This window comes from Arvicanthis niloticus, chromosome 15 (assembly GCF_011762505.2).
Source record: "Arvicanthis niloticus isolate mArvNil1 chromosome 15, mArvNil1.pat.X, whole genome shotgun sequence".
Classification (NCBI taxonomy): domain Eukaryota; kingdom Metazoa; phylum Chordata; class Mammalia; order Rodentia; family Muridae; genus Arvicanthis; species Arvicanthis niloticus.
This window is the reverse complement of record NC_047672.1, coordinates 38,765,735-38,781,607: the sequence shown is the minus strand read 5'-3', so window position 1 is coordinate 38,781,607 and position 15,873 is coordinate 38,765,735. Positions and strand designations below refer to the sequence as shown.

Below are 15,873 nucleotides of genomic sequence, written 5' to 3'. Positions count from 1 at the left end.
TATCCTTCATTTTTCTTTGATCCCTACGTATGGTATCAAGCTTTGGTCATCTTAATCTGTTTCATTATTGGCAAGTTCTTGAGTTCTCCACATATGTTAGATACTAATCCTTTATTATGCATGCCCTGCAAGTGTGTCACTAGCCTATGCTGTGTCATTTCTCATTAACTTCGCAGAAACACTTTTAGATTAGAGAAGATACATTTTTTTTCCCAAAAATTCCATCAATTGCTTTCTTTTTTTTTTTCAGGGATGAAGTCAAGGTCCAATCCAAAAATCATATATATATATATTCTGTTTCTTCTAGGAGTTACACAGCATCACATCTAAGTCTATGGCACACTTTGTGAAAGGTATAAATTCCAAGCACAGATTAACTCCTTGCACATGGGTATAGTCTTATTCTAGAACATATGTTCTGGAATAACTATCATTTCTCCACTGTTTCATAGCTGTTCTCTGGTCAAATGTTATTTTATAGTAATAGTATGTTTTCAGATGCTGTATGATGCTTCCTTAATTTGTTTGTATTTTTATTAATATCTGCTGACCTGATGATTGTAGGGTTCACTATAAATATTGATATGGTTTAGAAATAGAAGACACTTATTTTGGAGTAATTTTAGATTTATGCAAAAGCTATAAAGATAGTTTGAAATAAACCTCATCCATCCATCGTTTTTCAATTACATCTTTCTTTTAGTGTGCCAGGGTATAATTATCAAAATTCAAGATGGCCTCATTGATTTATTGTTTTTCAATTGACACGTGGTAGGCAGTTTCCTCAAAATCCACAGTGATTTTCCCTAAGTACTTGCTGTTGTATACATATATGTAAATGTAGGCTATCTTTTAAATTTTGGGGAAAGATTTCATCATGCAACACTCTGGCTTTAAGGTAAGATATAAACCCTATTTTCTTAAGATAGCCTGATCTCTTAAGAGCTCTGCTATAGCCTCAAGATCTTTGTTATATGACCCTGGTAAGCAAGACTTCAATTACTATCAAGTGTTCCTTTAATTCAATATATACTTGTATACTTGTAGACTGATGTATTAAGTAATATATGATCTATGAATCGCAAGTCTAAGCAGCTGGATATTTTGTTTTGTACAATACTCCCTGCCTCAGAGAAGTTCAGAATATTATGATTCCACACTTTTAATTTTGCACTAGCCGAAGCAAGATATGTTATATGTCATGTTTCTTCAGAAGGAAACATTTAAGGGATTTGCACAATGACAGGAACCCATTCTCCAAAGGACTCTGAGCTGCTTAGGGCACAAGTGAAGTCTCCAACTTAACGTCTCTGGGCACCTCACTGAAACAAACAAATGATAACATGTGAAAACCACTCACAGGAAATACACACAGAATTCCCATTTGACTCATAAGCTAAAGTCAGAAGTAAGAGCACCATGGAATTGGTCGTATTATTCATTCGATAAGAAAGGGGAATGCATTCTCTTGAAATTAATTAGTGCCCTTAATTATTATAAAGCCTAAAAGGAAAACTGGCATAAGATAGTAGTTTACTATTGAAATCCTGATTAAAAAGCATCGTTTATGAATGTGAGCCAGAAGACAGCTAGACTCAGCTATATCAGCCACTGCCAGAAGATGATTCTAGACACTGTACCGCGCAAACAATGTGAATAATTTCCAATTTTATTTATCTCTCAAAACCAGGCTGTGGACTTAGACTTTTTAAATTGCAAAATAGAAGTGAAAATCCTTTGGAGAAAGTCAAAAGCTCAAAGATTCCTTGCCACACCAGTGAAATGGTCTTAGAAACCATCACAGGTCCTGAAACAGAGTTCTGTAAACTCACCTCATAGTAACTCCGGACTGCATTGCAGAAGGCTTCATCCGCTACTATCTGAGTTTCTCCATTGAGGAAGGCCTGGAACCGTTCTTTTAGTAACTGCAACTGTTGTTTGTTAAGCTACAAGAAAAACAAAGAAACAAATGAACGAATAAATGAACAGATGAGTGGATAAATCACCTGATACATACAACATACAAAAAGTTACATTTACTGTATATAGATTTGATTAGACACCAAATTACTCTGTAGTAAAAGTGAAATATCTTACTAATTGTACTTATGAACAGTTTTTACCAAGTGACGTCCTGCATTTCTCAGATTAGAGATACAGACTTAGACTCCAAATATCTCCCCTACATAGAGTTCCTGGTGTTGGCTTCCACTCCCTTTACAGAGACGGGAAAAATTTAAAAATTTTCTGGGCGACTGATGTCTGAAATAGTGCTGAATAAACAAAGTGAAGAGGGTAAGAAGTCTTAGAAAGGAGAAGACACCCTTTGAGGGACAAGAGGTAATAAGCTGTAAGCCCTGAAAGACAGAAGAGACTCCTGACAGAATCTTCTGAAAGAAACAAGTGCTGACTTCTGAAAATTCAAATTTCATGAACAAGCACGCTTCAAATGCCTGAACTAAATAAATGGAGCCATGAGCAGATGACAAATTGAGGAGACCAGAGATCCAACAGGTAAACTGAGAACAAGTCCTCAAGCCCACTGAGAGAACACAAATTTATAACCTGATTTGATCACCACTGGGAACACAGCCACCATCACTACTGACGGCTATGTCCTAACTGCTGAGGTTAGCTTAGGCACACGTTATGACTCACCTGTCAAGCACTCTAGTCAACTACAACAGTATCAGCTGCATAATTTTAAGCTCTGCTGCAAAATAAAGATAAGGTGCTTCTTATTAAAAAAGTTATAATTAATTTTATGATAGCAGGAACAGAGATTTAAACCAAGTATAGATCCCTGAAATCATTTTTCTCAGTGTCCTGTGTCCTTTCAAGATAAGAAGCTAAGCTTCATTACATACTCGTGCATGTGTGTGTCATACACACACACACACACACACACACACACACACAAGGTTGGCAAATGTGGCCTAGACAAACAGAAATGCTGTGCTCATGTTCAACTAACAAGGCAGTTAGAACAAGGCAGTTCTGGGAATAGTGTATGTCGGAACACATAATGACCAGCAAAAGAGTGATGTTTCTGATCCATCCCACCCTGGTTAGACGTATTGAAGGACTATGTCAAGTTGTAGAACCTATAGAGGGATGTGAGGCATGTGAAACCATGCTGTGCAAAAATGATGAAAGGATTAGAAAGCTAAACAAACCAGTATGATTTGGCTTCAAAAAGAACACTGGTTTAGAATAAGTTTAAATCTGTTCAAAGGGCTTATTAAAATGCCATTCCTACATGAAAGAGACAAGCTCTTTCAAAACCTTTATCTTATTTAGGAGTCTAACAAACAAGAAAGCTTGAAATGAAACTGTTATGGTACTAAGAGGCTAATAAATACGTGTCCTATTGTGCCCAGGTGCTAAAAAAAAAAAAATAAAATAAAATAACTAAAATGTTCTTGCTCTGAGGACTGAAAGATGAAGATGTTCCATTTATTTACTGAAGTTAACTCCTTCGTTTTAGAAGCTAGCCTGGCTGAAGCACAGCAAAAGAAACATCATCATTAAATTACAATCTCTGTTCCCATAACATGAAGAAAATGAAAACAGGCACCTTTTGTATGCATGTGTACAAGTAACACAAAATCCATACTTTGGCCTTCTAAGGTATACCTTAACCCTATACAGCACGAATATTGAAAACAAATCAGGTGACTTTTAAGTTTTCCTTTCAGAAGGATAATTTAGACATTACTATAAGCAGTGATTTGAAAAGTTTGACCCCCCACAGACTCAAGTGTTTGAATATTTGGCCCACAGAGAATGGTACTACTAAGAGGTGTGGACTTGTTGGAATGTGTTTGTCACTGTAGGGGTGGGTTTTAGGGTCTCCTAGGCTTAAGCTCTGCCCAGTGTAGAATTTAAGCCTCCTCTTGGCTGCCTTCTGCTCAAGATTTAGAACTCTCCCAGCCCCATGTCTGCCTGAACACTGCCTTACTTCCTGCCATGATGATAATGGGTTAAACCTCTGAAACTGTAAGCCAGCCCCATGTAAATGTTTTCCTTTGTAAGAGTTGCCTTGGTTATAATATCTCTTCACAGCAGTAAAACCTTAACTAAGATACTGTATTATTATTGCTATTATTGTTATTTATTTTTTAAGCATGAGGATTTAAAATAAAAACTTAGATCAAAGGAATAAAATAAAAGCCATAGTAATCATCTATTCAGAGCGTTCTAATCAATGTAATCATCTGTACTTCACTGGATTTTAATATTGCTGCTTGGTTTTTGATAAAGTCTCATGTGTCCCAGGCTGGTCTCAACTTGCTACATGGCCTATGTCTGCTTCAAACTAGGTATAACTCATGCTGGTCTGAAACTCCATATTTTCCTGCTTGTCTTCCCAGTATTTGATTATAGGCACACACCACCACACCCACATCAACGTATTAATCTTACGAAATTGATAACAAGAAACCAGGTATAGCTCACAAAAAGGGCCAAACCGAACTGGAGCAACAATTACTTAGTGAGAGGCAACTAATAACATGTTAGTTCCCAAGCCATGGTAGTCACAAGAAAGGACTTTACCTTTCTGACCCAGTGTCCAGTGAAACTGGAAATGGAAATGTTTGTAAGAATGGCAGTGACAAGAAGAAACGTTCATAAGCATTTGTCCTAGCTCCCTCATTCAATAAAACATTGTTTCGTGAAAAATAACTTGGTTATCTAAACATAGCAAAAGCAATATACAGCAAGCCAGTAGCCAACATCAAACTAAATGGAGAGAAACTTGAAGCAATCCCACTAAGATCAGGGACTAGGCAAGGCTGCCCACTCTCACCTTACCTATTCAATATAGTACTGGAAGTCTTAGCTAGAGCAATTAGACAACAAAAGGAAGTCAAAGGGATACAAATAGGAAAGGAAGAAGTCAAAATTTCTCTATTTGCAGATGATATGATAGTATACTTAAGTGAACCTAAAACTTCCACCAGAGAACTCCTAAACCTGATAAACAACTTTAGCAATGTGGCTGGATATAAAATCAACTCAAACAAATCAGTAGCCTTCCTCTACTCAAAGGATAAACAGGCAGAGAAAGAAATCAGGGAAATGACACCCTTCACAATAGCCACGAATAAAATAAATTATCTTGGAGTGAATCTAACAAAGCAAGTGAAAGATCTGTATGACAAGAACTTCAAGTCTCTCAAGAAAGAAATTGAAGAACATCTCAGAAGATGGAAAGATCTCCCATGCTCCTGGATTGGCAGGATTAATTTAGTAAAAATGGCTATCCTGCCAAAAGCAATCTACAGATTCAATGCAATACCCATCAAAATTCCAAATCAATTCTTCATAGAGATAGAAAGAGCAATTTACAAATTCATTTGGAATAACAAAAAACCTAGGATAGCGAGAACTATTCTCAACAATAAAAGAACCTCTGGGGGAATCACCATTCCGGACCTCAAACTGTACTACAGAGCAGTAGTGATAAAAACGGCTTGGTATTGGTACAGAGACAGAAAGGACGATCAATGGAACAGAATTGAAGACCCAGAAATGAACCCGCATACCTATGGTCACTTGATATTTGACAAGGGAGCTAAATTCATCCAGTGGAAAAAGGACAGCATTTTCAACAAGTGGTGCTGGCTCAACTGGAGGTCAACATGTAGAAGAATGCAAATTAATCCATTCTTATCTCCTTGCACAAAGCTCAACTCCAAGTGGATAAAGGACCTTCACATAAAGCCAGGTACACTGAAAATATTAGAAGAGAAGTTGGGGAAGACCCTCGAATACCTAGGCACAGGGGAAAAGTTCCTGAACAGAACACCAATGGCTTATGCTCTAAGATCAAGAATCGACAAATGGGACCTCATCAAATTGCAAAGCTTCTGTAAGGCAAAGGACACTGTCAACAAGACAAAACGGCAACCAACAGATTGGGAAAAGATCATTACCAATCCTACATCTGATAGGGGGCTAATATCTAATATTTACAAAGAACTCAAGAAATTAGACGCCAAACAACAAAATAACCCCATTAAAAAATGGGGTACAGAGCTAAACAAAGAATTCTCAACTGAGGAAACTCGAATGGCCCAGAAGCACCTCAAGAAATGCTCAACATCCTTAGTCATCAGGGAAATGCAAATCAAAACAACACTGAGATACCACCTCACACCAGTCAGAATGGCTAAGATCAAAAACTCAGGTGATAGTAGATGCTGGCGAGGATGTGAAGAAAGAGGAACACTCCTGCATTGTTGGTGGGGTTGCAAGCTGGTACAACCACTTTGGAAGTCAGTCTGGCGGTTCCTCAGAAAATTGGACATAGCACTACCTGAGGACCCAGCTATACCACTTCTGGGTATATACCCAGAAAATGCCTCAACAAATAACAAAGACATATGCTCCACTATGTTCATAGCAGCCCTATTTATAATAGCCAGAAGCTGGAAAGAACCCAGATGCCCTTCAACAGAGGAATGGATACAAAAAATGTGGTACATTTACACAATGGAATATTACTCAGCTATTAAAAATAATGAATTCGAGAAATTCTTAGGTAAATGGATGGATCTAGAAAATATCATCCTGAGTGAGGTGACCCAATCACAAAAGAACACACATGGTATTTACTCACTGATAAGCGGAGATTAGCCCAAAAGTTTGAAACAACAAAGATTCAACTACCAGACGACATGAAGCTCATGAAGAAGAAAGAACAAGTGAGGATGCCTAGGTCTTTCTTAGAAGGAGTAACTAAATAACCAAGGGAGCAAATATGGAGACAAAGTGTGGGTCAGAATCTGAAGGGGGGGTTGTAGGGAGACCATTGTGTCTGGGTATTCATTCCATAGGCAGTCACCAAAAATAGACGCTGATAGGGATGTCAGGATGGGAAAGCTGACAGCAGCCTGATAAGGCTGTCCCCTTAGAGGTCTCTCAGAGTCGGACATACCCAGAGACAGATACCCACAGCTATCCATTAATCTGATCAAAGTTCCCAATGGAGGAGTTAGAGAGTAAATTGAAGGAACCGTGAACCATAAGGGCTGGTGGCCCTGTGAGGAGAGCAAGAATACCAACCAGCCAGAGCTCCCCAGGGTCTAAACCACCAGCCCAGGAGCACATAGGGAGAGACACATGACTCCAGCTGTATATGTAGGGGAGGATGGCCCTGTTGGGCATAGGTGGGAGACAAGATCATTGGTACCCTGAAGGCTGAGCACTGAGGGGGGGGGAATCTGAGGGTGGGGAGGGAGGCTGGGGGTAGGTGGGTAAACACCTTCATAGAGGCAGGAGGAGGGGGGATGGGATAAGGGGTTCCTGGGTGGTGGGGGAAATATGGTAAGGGGATAAAATTTGAAATGTAAATATTATATCCAATAAAAGAGGGGAAAAATAGAAAAGCGGTTAGAACCAACATTCTTAATAAAATGTCAGCCCTCTTTAAAAAAAAAAAAAAAACTATCTTGATACTAAAATTTGTTTTGAGAATTGTATATTGCAGAATGATCAGCCTTGGTGTATCTACTCAACAAGCAAGCTGGGCAGACCTGCTCAAACCTCTGAGGTCCGTGAATTCCATCTGGAGGCAGCGAAGACACAGCATCAGAGGATTGTCAACTTGCTCTCCCCCCCCCCCCCACTCCTCTTCTAATATCTCAACGCCCATAATCAGCTTGAAGAAGCTAATGATGAGTCAGCGCCCCTATTCCCTGGGCATGGGGACTAAGGTGGTAAATGTTGGGCTGTCTCCCTAGGGAAAAGTAGTGGTTTTGTCGAAATAGAGAGGATTAGCTAGGGTTTATTGCATAGCCATAACCTATTAGTAGAAATCTGTATAATTAATATCAAGATGAAGATATAAATTCTTAAATGGCACCAATTTACTTTGTTTACAAATTTTAAGGTTTTCATTGGCATGAGCTTCTCAGTGATATAAGAGTGAGATGAATATTGTTACTCTCATAGGCATTGTACCAGTATAACACACTTAGGAATACAAAGCTTAGACCCAGTCCTTCTTTAACTTTTTTAACTGATTTGAGATGGTCAGCCTGTGAGTTAAGGGACTATAGCAAATTCATGACTTGGAGTTTATTATAAGGGTGTTCTCTATGTTTTATTTAGAAATAGCTGAGTGGAGTTAACAGGCAACAGTCCAGATTACCTTACATGGATAGCTGGTTTTCAAAACATCAGAAATCCTTAGAATTGACATGACAAACATTTCAGTATTAATGTTCATTTTCATTAGAGACCTGTCTGCTCCGGACAGCTTCCTATGTTAAATTCTAAGAAGAAATTGAGCATCCTTGGTGTTACTCCAGTTGTGGTGAGACAGCCACTAGGCAAGAATTGCCACTTTCCTTCTACAGACAAATTACTGTCCAGAAAAGGACACACTTGCAGAATAGTCGACTGATTATATCTGCCTAGACAGAGTAATCAGCCCTTAATAATTCTGCAGCACTAAGGTCTGTCAGATGATCCTGGGCCAGAAGGCAGAAGAACAGATGCTCCAACGTTTTGAAGTAGAGCGAGTGTCCAGGTGTTCAGAGGTCTCTATAAATTGGCTAAGTTTTAGAAGCTATGCTTTGTGCTTCCCACAATTATAGTCAACTCAGTCATTCTGGATTTCTGATGGGGTTGAAAACTTATAGCTATTTACTTTGAGAGAAAAGATCTGAGTGTATGGTCATCAGCTGACATTCACCCTAAAGCCAAGGAAAAAGCCAGGTTCAGAACTAAGTGTTTTAGTTAGGATAGATGACAGAGGTGCTGGTTAGTTAACAAAAGGATGGACTGGGTATTAGGACTATCTTGTACCTCACTGGTACAAATAGGCATAATTATGCTCTAATTGTATTTTGAGAGAAAAGTTTCCTTTTAACAGGAAGGGTGATGTGTAGGAGGAGCTAAGGTGGGAGGAGTACTGAGAGGAAGAAAAGGAGTAAGAAGAGGAGAAGAAGAAGGAGAGGAGAAGCTAGGTGATGAAAGAGAGATAGAGGGGGGAGACAGGGAAGCAGATGTTCATGTATCTCCACCAGTCAAAGATAGTTGATATATCTAGGTTGGGTAGTGGGTTACACCTCTGATTGAACAATACCAAACTTATAAAGCCTATGATTAACATTTCTTAAAAAAATGTATAAATGCAAAAAGGAAAAGGGGGCATGGGATAGGGGTTTTCTAAGGGGGGGGGGGAATGGGGAAACGGGATGGTATCTGAAGTGTAAATGAAAGATCTAATAAAAAAAAAAAGACTAAAAAAAAAAAAAAAAAAGAAAAATAACTTGGTTATCTTTCAATTTTCTTGAGTCCAAAGAATTTTGTTACTCTGCTAAGAAATGCCTCTAAAATAAAATCTTTGCAATTTCTACTTTATCTCTTTATTTGTGAGAATTACTTTCCAATAAGTATGGTATGGTAAACACAAAGATCCTACCCCAAGAAAAGAGATTGGGAAAAATCACAGACTCAGGAACTACAATGTAAGTATGTATCTACATATCAGGATCCAATTCCTACAAATAAAATAATTCTAATGCTGTTATATTGTTTCATTTTGGTGGTGGACAAGTGAATAACATATATTCAATATTAAAAGTGCATATTTTAATGTAAAGCTCCATAGCTTCCATTTGAGATGTAATCTAACTGTGTAGAAGTGTACTGGATCACATGGACTTTGAGTATGGTTTATTTTGGTTTGTGATATTTTGATTTGCAAGTTTTTATGTTAAAGTTCGTAAGTTTACATCTTTAAATGAATATGCATATAAATTACAGTTACATTTAAGAAATTAAACAGCACTGAAAGTTACAGTTATATAAGGAGTCAATAACGTCATTTAATTAGCACAAAGTTATATTTCTACATAGATGAAATGGGGGAAAATGATATTAATCTTCTACTGATGGTAGCTCCCAGAAAGTTGTTCCATAAAGTGATTTTCTATACTCAGAAACAGACTAGTTGAGTTCTATGCTGACTCAAGAGACAGACACAAAAACAACCAGAAATAAATACATGCATAGCAACTCAAAATACTACTTGAAAATTGATTTATGTTTAGTGAGGTCCACTTTTAACTACAGTCTAATACCAAAGAGTAGCATAAAAATAACTGGCCATCTCTCCTAAAAGATATAAATTATATAATAATCAAAATTATATGAATTAAATGGATTAGAGATTTCAATATATAAAAGTTGAACCAAATTAGAAGAAAACACGGGAGAATCCCTTTACACATTAGTGTGTGAAAAACCTCTTTATTTGTGACTCAAAATCTAAACTTCCACTAGATGAAAAGAAGCCTTCAGATCAGTATTTCTTGTGAATATGAATTCAATATCCTCAAGAAAATGGAAAATTTAAATTCAATAGTTATAAAACTCAATTACTGAGCCCAAACCAAGTAAGATTTCTCTTAGTTGTGTGGTTCAACACTCAAAACTTAGTGAGCATAACCCATTACATAGGTAAGGAGTGAAAACAAGACACATAATCCTATTAGTAGGCATAGAGAAAGCGTTTAGGAAAGTCAACATTCACTCATGATTTTTGAAAAGAAAATTACCTTGAACTATAAACTTTTATTTTTTTAAAGTCCACGAAACTGGACAGTCATTGAAGCACATAGTGGTGAGACATGAGCCGCTTTCACCCTAAGGTCAGCCAAGTGAATGGATTTCAACTGACCACTGCTTATCAAGAGAATAATGGGAGCCTTAACTAACACAGTAAGAAAACAAGGCAAAGGAAGATGGAGGAAGAAGAGGAAGAGGAGGAAGAGGAGGAGGAGAAAGAAGAAGAGAAGGAAGAAGAGGGATAATAATAATAAGTATCTTTCTTCATAGGTTATAATGAAAGTCTAAGAAAAAGTCCAAAAATAACAATAACAAAAGTCCCTCACCTAATAATTAATTATTATGTATGGCTGCAGTGTGTAAGATTTATACACAAAAGTTAATTCTTTCTTATGTAACATCAATGAATAAGTTGAATTTGAAATTAATCATACAAAATAATTTTTATTATCACCAAGATGCAAAGCCTGAATCTAAATCTAACAAATGTACAAGGCTGTTATGAGGAAAGAGTATGAAACTAATGAAGGCACCAAAGGAAACTAACTGGAAGGCTAATTCCCATTCACAGGTAGGCAGACTTGATAGTGTCAGGATGTCAGGTCTCCCTTATTTGATCTTTCTGATTAAAAGCAACCTCACTCAAAATTATAACGCATTGTTTTCTCAACATCAACAAACCAATTTTATTATACAGAAAAACAAAAGAACAGGTCAGGAAAGGAACAATGTTGGAGGACTGACACTACTCACCATCAATGTTTATGGCTACAATAATCAGGAGACTGAAATTAATGAACGAGGTAGGCAAGCAGTTCAGTGCAGTAGAGAGCCCAGAAAGACATCTAGAGAAGTAATCTCAACTGATCTTTCACAAAGACACAAAGCCAGAGAAGAGAGTACTTATAGCAAATGGTACTAGGACATCTGGAAATGCATGAGAAAAATATATGTGCCTAGACAAATATCTTACATTCATTATAACTATTATAAATATTAACTCAAAATAGATCACAAGTCCATATGTGAAAAGCAAAACTATGACTCTCCTAAGAAAAAAAAATTATATGGACTGTATTTGATGATTTTAGGTTGATATAAGAACAAAGGTATAAAATGAAAAGAAAAATAGAGGTGCTAGATTTATTTAAATTAAAATCTTCTACAATGTGAAAGTATCAACAGAATGAGAAGATGCTCTATAGACTGGGGGAAAATACAGTCAATGACACAATTGATAAGAAACTAGTATCCAATATATACAAAGGACTCTAAGAATTCAAAATAAGAAAATGAACAACCGAATTTTAAAATGAGTCAATGATCTTTGCAGTTGTCTCACCAAAGATGCAACTAAAATATTGCATAGGCCATGTAATCCTATTATAATGATGTAAACCAAAGTAGATGTAGATGCTACTTCAAACCTGCTAAAATGGACCAGATACAGAACGCTGACAGAGTCCAAATCCTGGCAAGGACAGAGTACAGTAGGAACCCTCATTTTCTGTCAATGGTAAGAAAACGTGGTAGAGATAATTTATCAAACAGAGCGTTTGAAATCTCTGTAGAGAGACTGTCATCATATAATCCAGAAATTTCACTTCCAGTATTTACTCAGAGTTAAAAACTTATGTCCCAAGTAATACCTGTACAACTGTGTTTTCTATTTTATGATGTCCTTCAGTAGGTGAAGCATAAAGTATGGTACATCCTGAGATGTAGCATTATTACTCAACACTAAAAAGAAAGTAGCTACCAAACCACAGAAAGACATGCAGAAAACAAGATGAATTTTATCATGTGAGAGAGCCAATCTGGAAAAGATTCTGTCACTCCTACAGTATGACTTCTGTAAAAGGCTAAGCTATGAAAAGGGTGTGATCAGCAGTTCTCTGAGATCAGCCAGCAAGTGAAGCATAAATTTCCAAAGCACAAAGGACTCTTGGGAAACAGATGCTACAGTGATGGATACATTACATTATAAATTGATCCGAGCCTACAGAATGTACAGCACCAACAGCGAAGTCTTTTATAAGCTAAGGACTCTGGAGCATAATGACACATCAATGTCGGTTCATCCATTTGAACAAATGTGCCATTAGAGTAAGGGTGTAGAAAATATAATAGGCTGTGCATATGTGGAAGCAAGAAGCTTATGGAAACTCTATCTCACACTCAAGATCAATGTTATAATAGATTCAAAACATCTCTAAAAAAAAATACTCTATTAAAATATCAACAGGCTGACAAGAAAGCTTAGCCATCCATTATGGTACGACCTCCCAAGCCTGATCACCTGAGTCCAAACAGAAGCAGAGGCGCAACTCTAGAAATGTGTTTCCTGATCTACACCACATACAGATGCATACACATGCATACATGCATACAGGCATACACACAAATAATAATCATGGCAATGTTATTAATGTAAATAACAAATACTTTTTAAAAATAAAGATTCATAAATGACCTTAAGAATAAACTTGGTACGTTGAAAGGGTGGCTCATCAGTTAAGAATTTATACTGTTCTTGCAGAGGTACTGAGGTCATTTCCCAAGACCTATGTGTCAGGCGACTCACCTAGCTTAACTCCAGCTCCAGGATATCTGATCTGACACACTCATGCAGACTCCATAAGCACTCCACTCATGTACATACATACACACACACACACACACACACACACACACACACAAACAATTGATAAAACAAGTAAAACTGGAATTTTTTCCCTTTTATTGTTAACGGATTTTTTTTCTTCACATAATATATACCGATTTTGGTTTCTCTTCCCTCCACTCCTCCCAGCTTCTCCCTGTCTCCCTTCTACTCTAATCCACTCCTTTCTTGTCTCCTTCTGCAGCCTCGCCTCTCTCCCTGGTCCCTATCTCCAATGAAAAACACAGATCTTTCCTTCCAACATTTGTTCCTCCAATTCATCCCTTTTTCCCAGTTCCTAACTCCAGCAGCATTCCCTGGGAAACCCTTAGGCCACCCAGAGCAGAGAAGTAGGCAGTCTGACTGCAGATCTTCACATCTTCCTCCTCTCCTCCATATCCAATCCTCTAGTCTCATCCTGATCTCTATAGCAGATTAGTAGTTGTGGCTGCCCCTTCATGTCTGCCCTCATTCCTGGGAACTAGATTGGTCTTAGTGGAACACCCTACTTTCTTCCCACTTGTGGATCCTCTCACTCCTTCTAACCCATCCCCATTCCTAAAAATTAGTTCCCGAGACCTAGGAATGCATTTTATCTGGAAACCCCAATGGCCACACCTACCAGGACCCTAGAAGGATTTCCTACCAGGCAACACATAGCTACAAAACTGACTTAAGAACTGGAGAGGGCAACGGAAACCAAGGAACACAACACCCACCTAACACAGATATCAGCACCTAGAATCACAATCGTCCCAATGCTTAGATGCCAGTGTAAAAACAGAATAAACAACAGCCAGGGCCATATGTCTCTGCTATAGCTCAGCAATTCTACCACAGCAGACACTGAGTATTGTGACAGACCTAAAGCATCAGACAAAGACCTTAAAAACTGAAAAAATTTTGCATGACAAAAAAATATGCCCTAGGAAAATATGAGAAGACTAATCAGAAAATTGATAGTAGCAATTTGTAGTCTAAAGAACTAATATCTAAACACAAGGAGACGTCTAGAAACTCATATAAGCCTGACTCAAGAACCATTAATAAAATGAATAGAAGAGACATTTCTGGTTAGTGAACCTCAAACTAAGTAAAAAAGGCCTAATCATGTGTAAGACAGCCCAGTGAGCTATTCCATTTATTTGGAAGCATACACTGTTACCTCAGAAACAGTGAGCAATTTTGTAGTCAATGTATATGTCCTTGGTATCAAGAATTACCCTTACCTGGCAACAATAAAATGTTTAAATACATGTAAAAGTATTTACATTATTATAATTGTTAATAAAAATGGAAATGGTGTAATATTTCTAACTGGAGACAAATTAAGATAGATATACCTCATTCAAATATGTTACCATATTAATTACACAAAATGGATACAAGAATACCCTGTGTTTGGATATGAGATACTTTCAAAACATCTTGGAAAAGCAACTTAGCATGATACATAAAAGAGGGCTTGCTTCAGATGGGAGTATGAGTGTTTGCTTTACATGCTGAGAAAAACTGAGGAAGACATGGTGTTAGAAACTGGACAAGTAGAAAATATGGGAGAAAGGGTTTTCAACTTACAGTGCCTTATTAATTTGGGCATTTAAAGTCAGACATCATTATTATCTACTCAAAATTTATTAATATAGACTTAAAATAGACTGTCAGTCTTAAGAGTTTCTATTGATGTTACAAAAACACCATGACCAAAGCATTTTTTAGTGAGGAAAGGGTCAATCTTAGGTTACAACCATGAGGTCACACTATCAATAAGGGAAGTTGGGGCAGGACTCAAGCAGGGCAGGAATCTGGAGGCAGAACTGAAACAAAGACCATAGAAGTTTACTGCTTACTGGTTTGTTCCCCATGACTTGCCCAGCCTGCTTTCTTATAGTGCCCAGGACCACCAACCCACAGGCTGCTCCACACAGAGTTGGGCCCTCCCACATACGTTAGCAATCAAGAAAATGCACCACAGGATGGCCTGGTAGGGACATTTTCTAAGCTAAAGTTTCCTTCTTCCAAAATGACTCTAGCTGTGTCAAGTTGACATAAAACTAGCCAGCACACTATAACAGCAATTTTGCACATTTTAAAACTCAGAACGATTTTGATCAATCACAGCTACCTTAAGCTTATACAGCATGAATACTTGGGCACAAATTAACTGACTTTCACAAATCAGTTTTCCTTTCAGGAGGATTAATTTAGATGTATTGTATGTGATGATTTGAAAAGGTTTGACCCCCATTAACTCAGGTGCTTGAATATTTGGGCCACAGGGAATGGAAGTGAGGAGGTACCACTAGGAAGTGTGGACTTGTTGGGTGTCACTGTGTGGGTGGGCTTTGGGGTCTCCTAGGCTTAAGCTCTGCTCAGTTGTAGAATTTGAATCTCCTCCTAGCTACCTGCAGGGAACAGTTTCCTCCTGGCAGCCTTCTGTTCAAGATATACAACTCCTCCAGTAACCATGACTGCCTGAATGCTGCTTTGCCTCCTGCCATAATGATAATGGGTTAAACCTCTATAAGCCAGCACCACGTAAATATTTTCCTTTATAAGAGTTGCCTTGGTCATGATGTCTCCTCACAGCAATAAAACCCTAAGACACTGTATTATTATTACTATTA

The 15,873-nt window shown here is 37.7% G+C and overlaps 1 protein-coding gene across 9 annotated transcripts in view; it reads right to left on the bottom strand.

The window, feature by feature from the left end:
• Positions 1-15,873, bottom strand: part of Cadps2 (calcium dependent secretion activator 2) — a 499,527-nt gene that overhangs the window by 368,207 nt on the left and 115,447 nt on the right. For all 9 annotated transcript variants that reach the window (XM_076913647.1, XM_076913648.1, XM_076913651.1 and 6 more), the window contains exon 2: positions 1,833-1,946. In XM_076913647.1, coding sequence (XP_076769762.1) covers positions 1,833-1,946 — 114 coding nt within the window. The remainder of the gene's footprint in view (positions 1-1,832; positions 1,947-15,873) is intronic.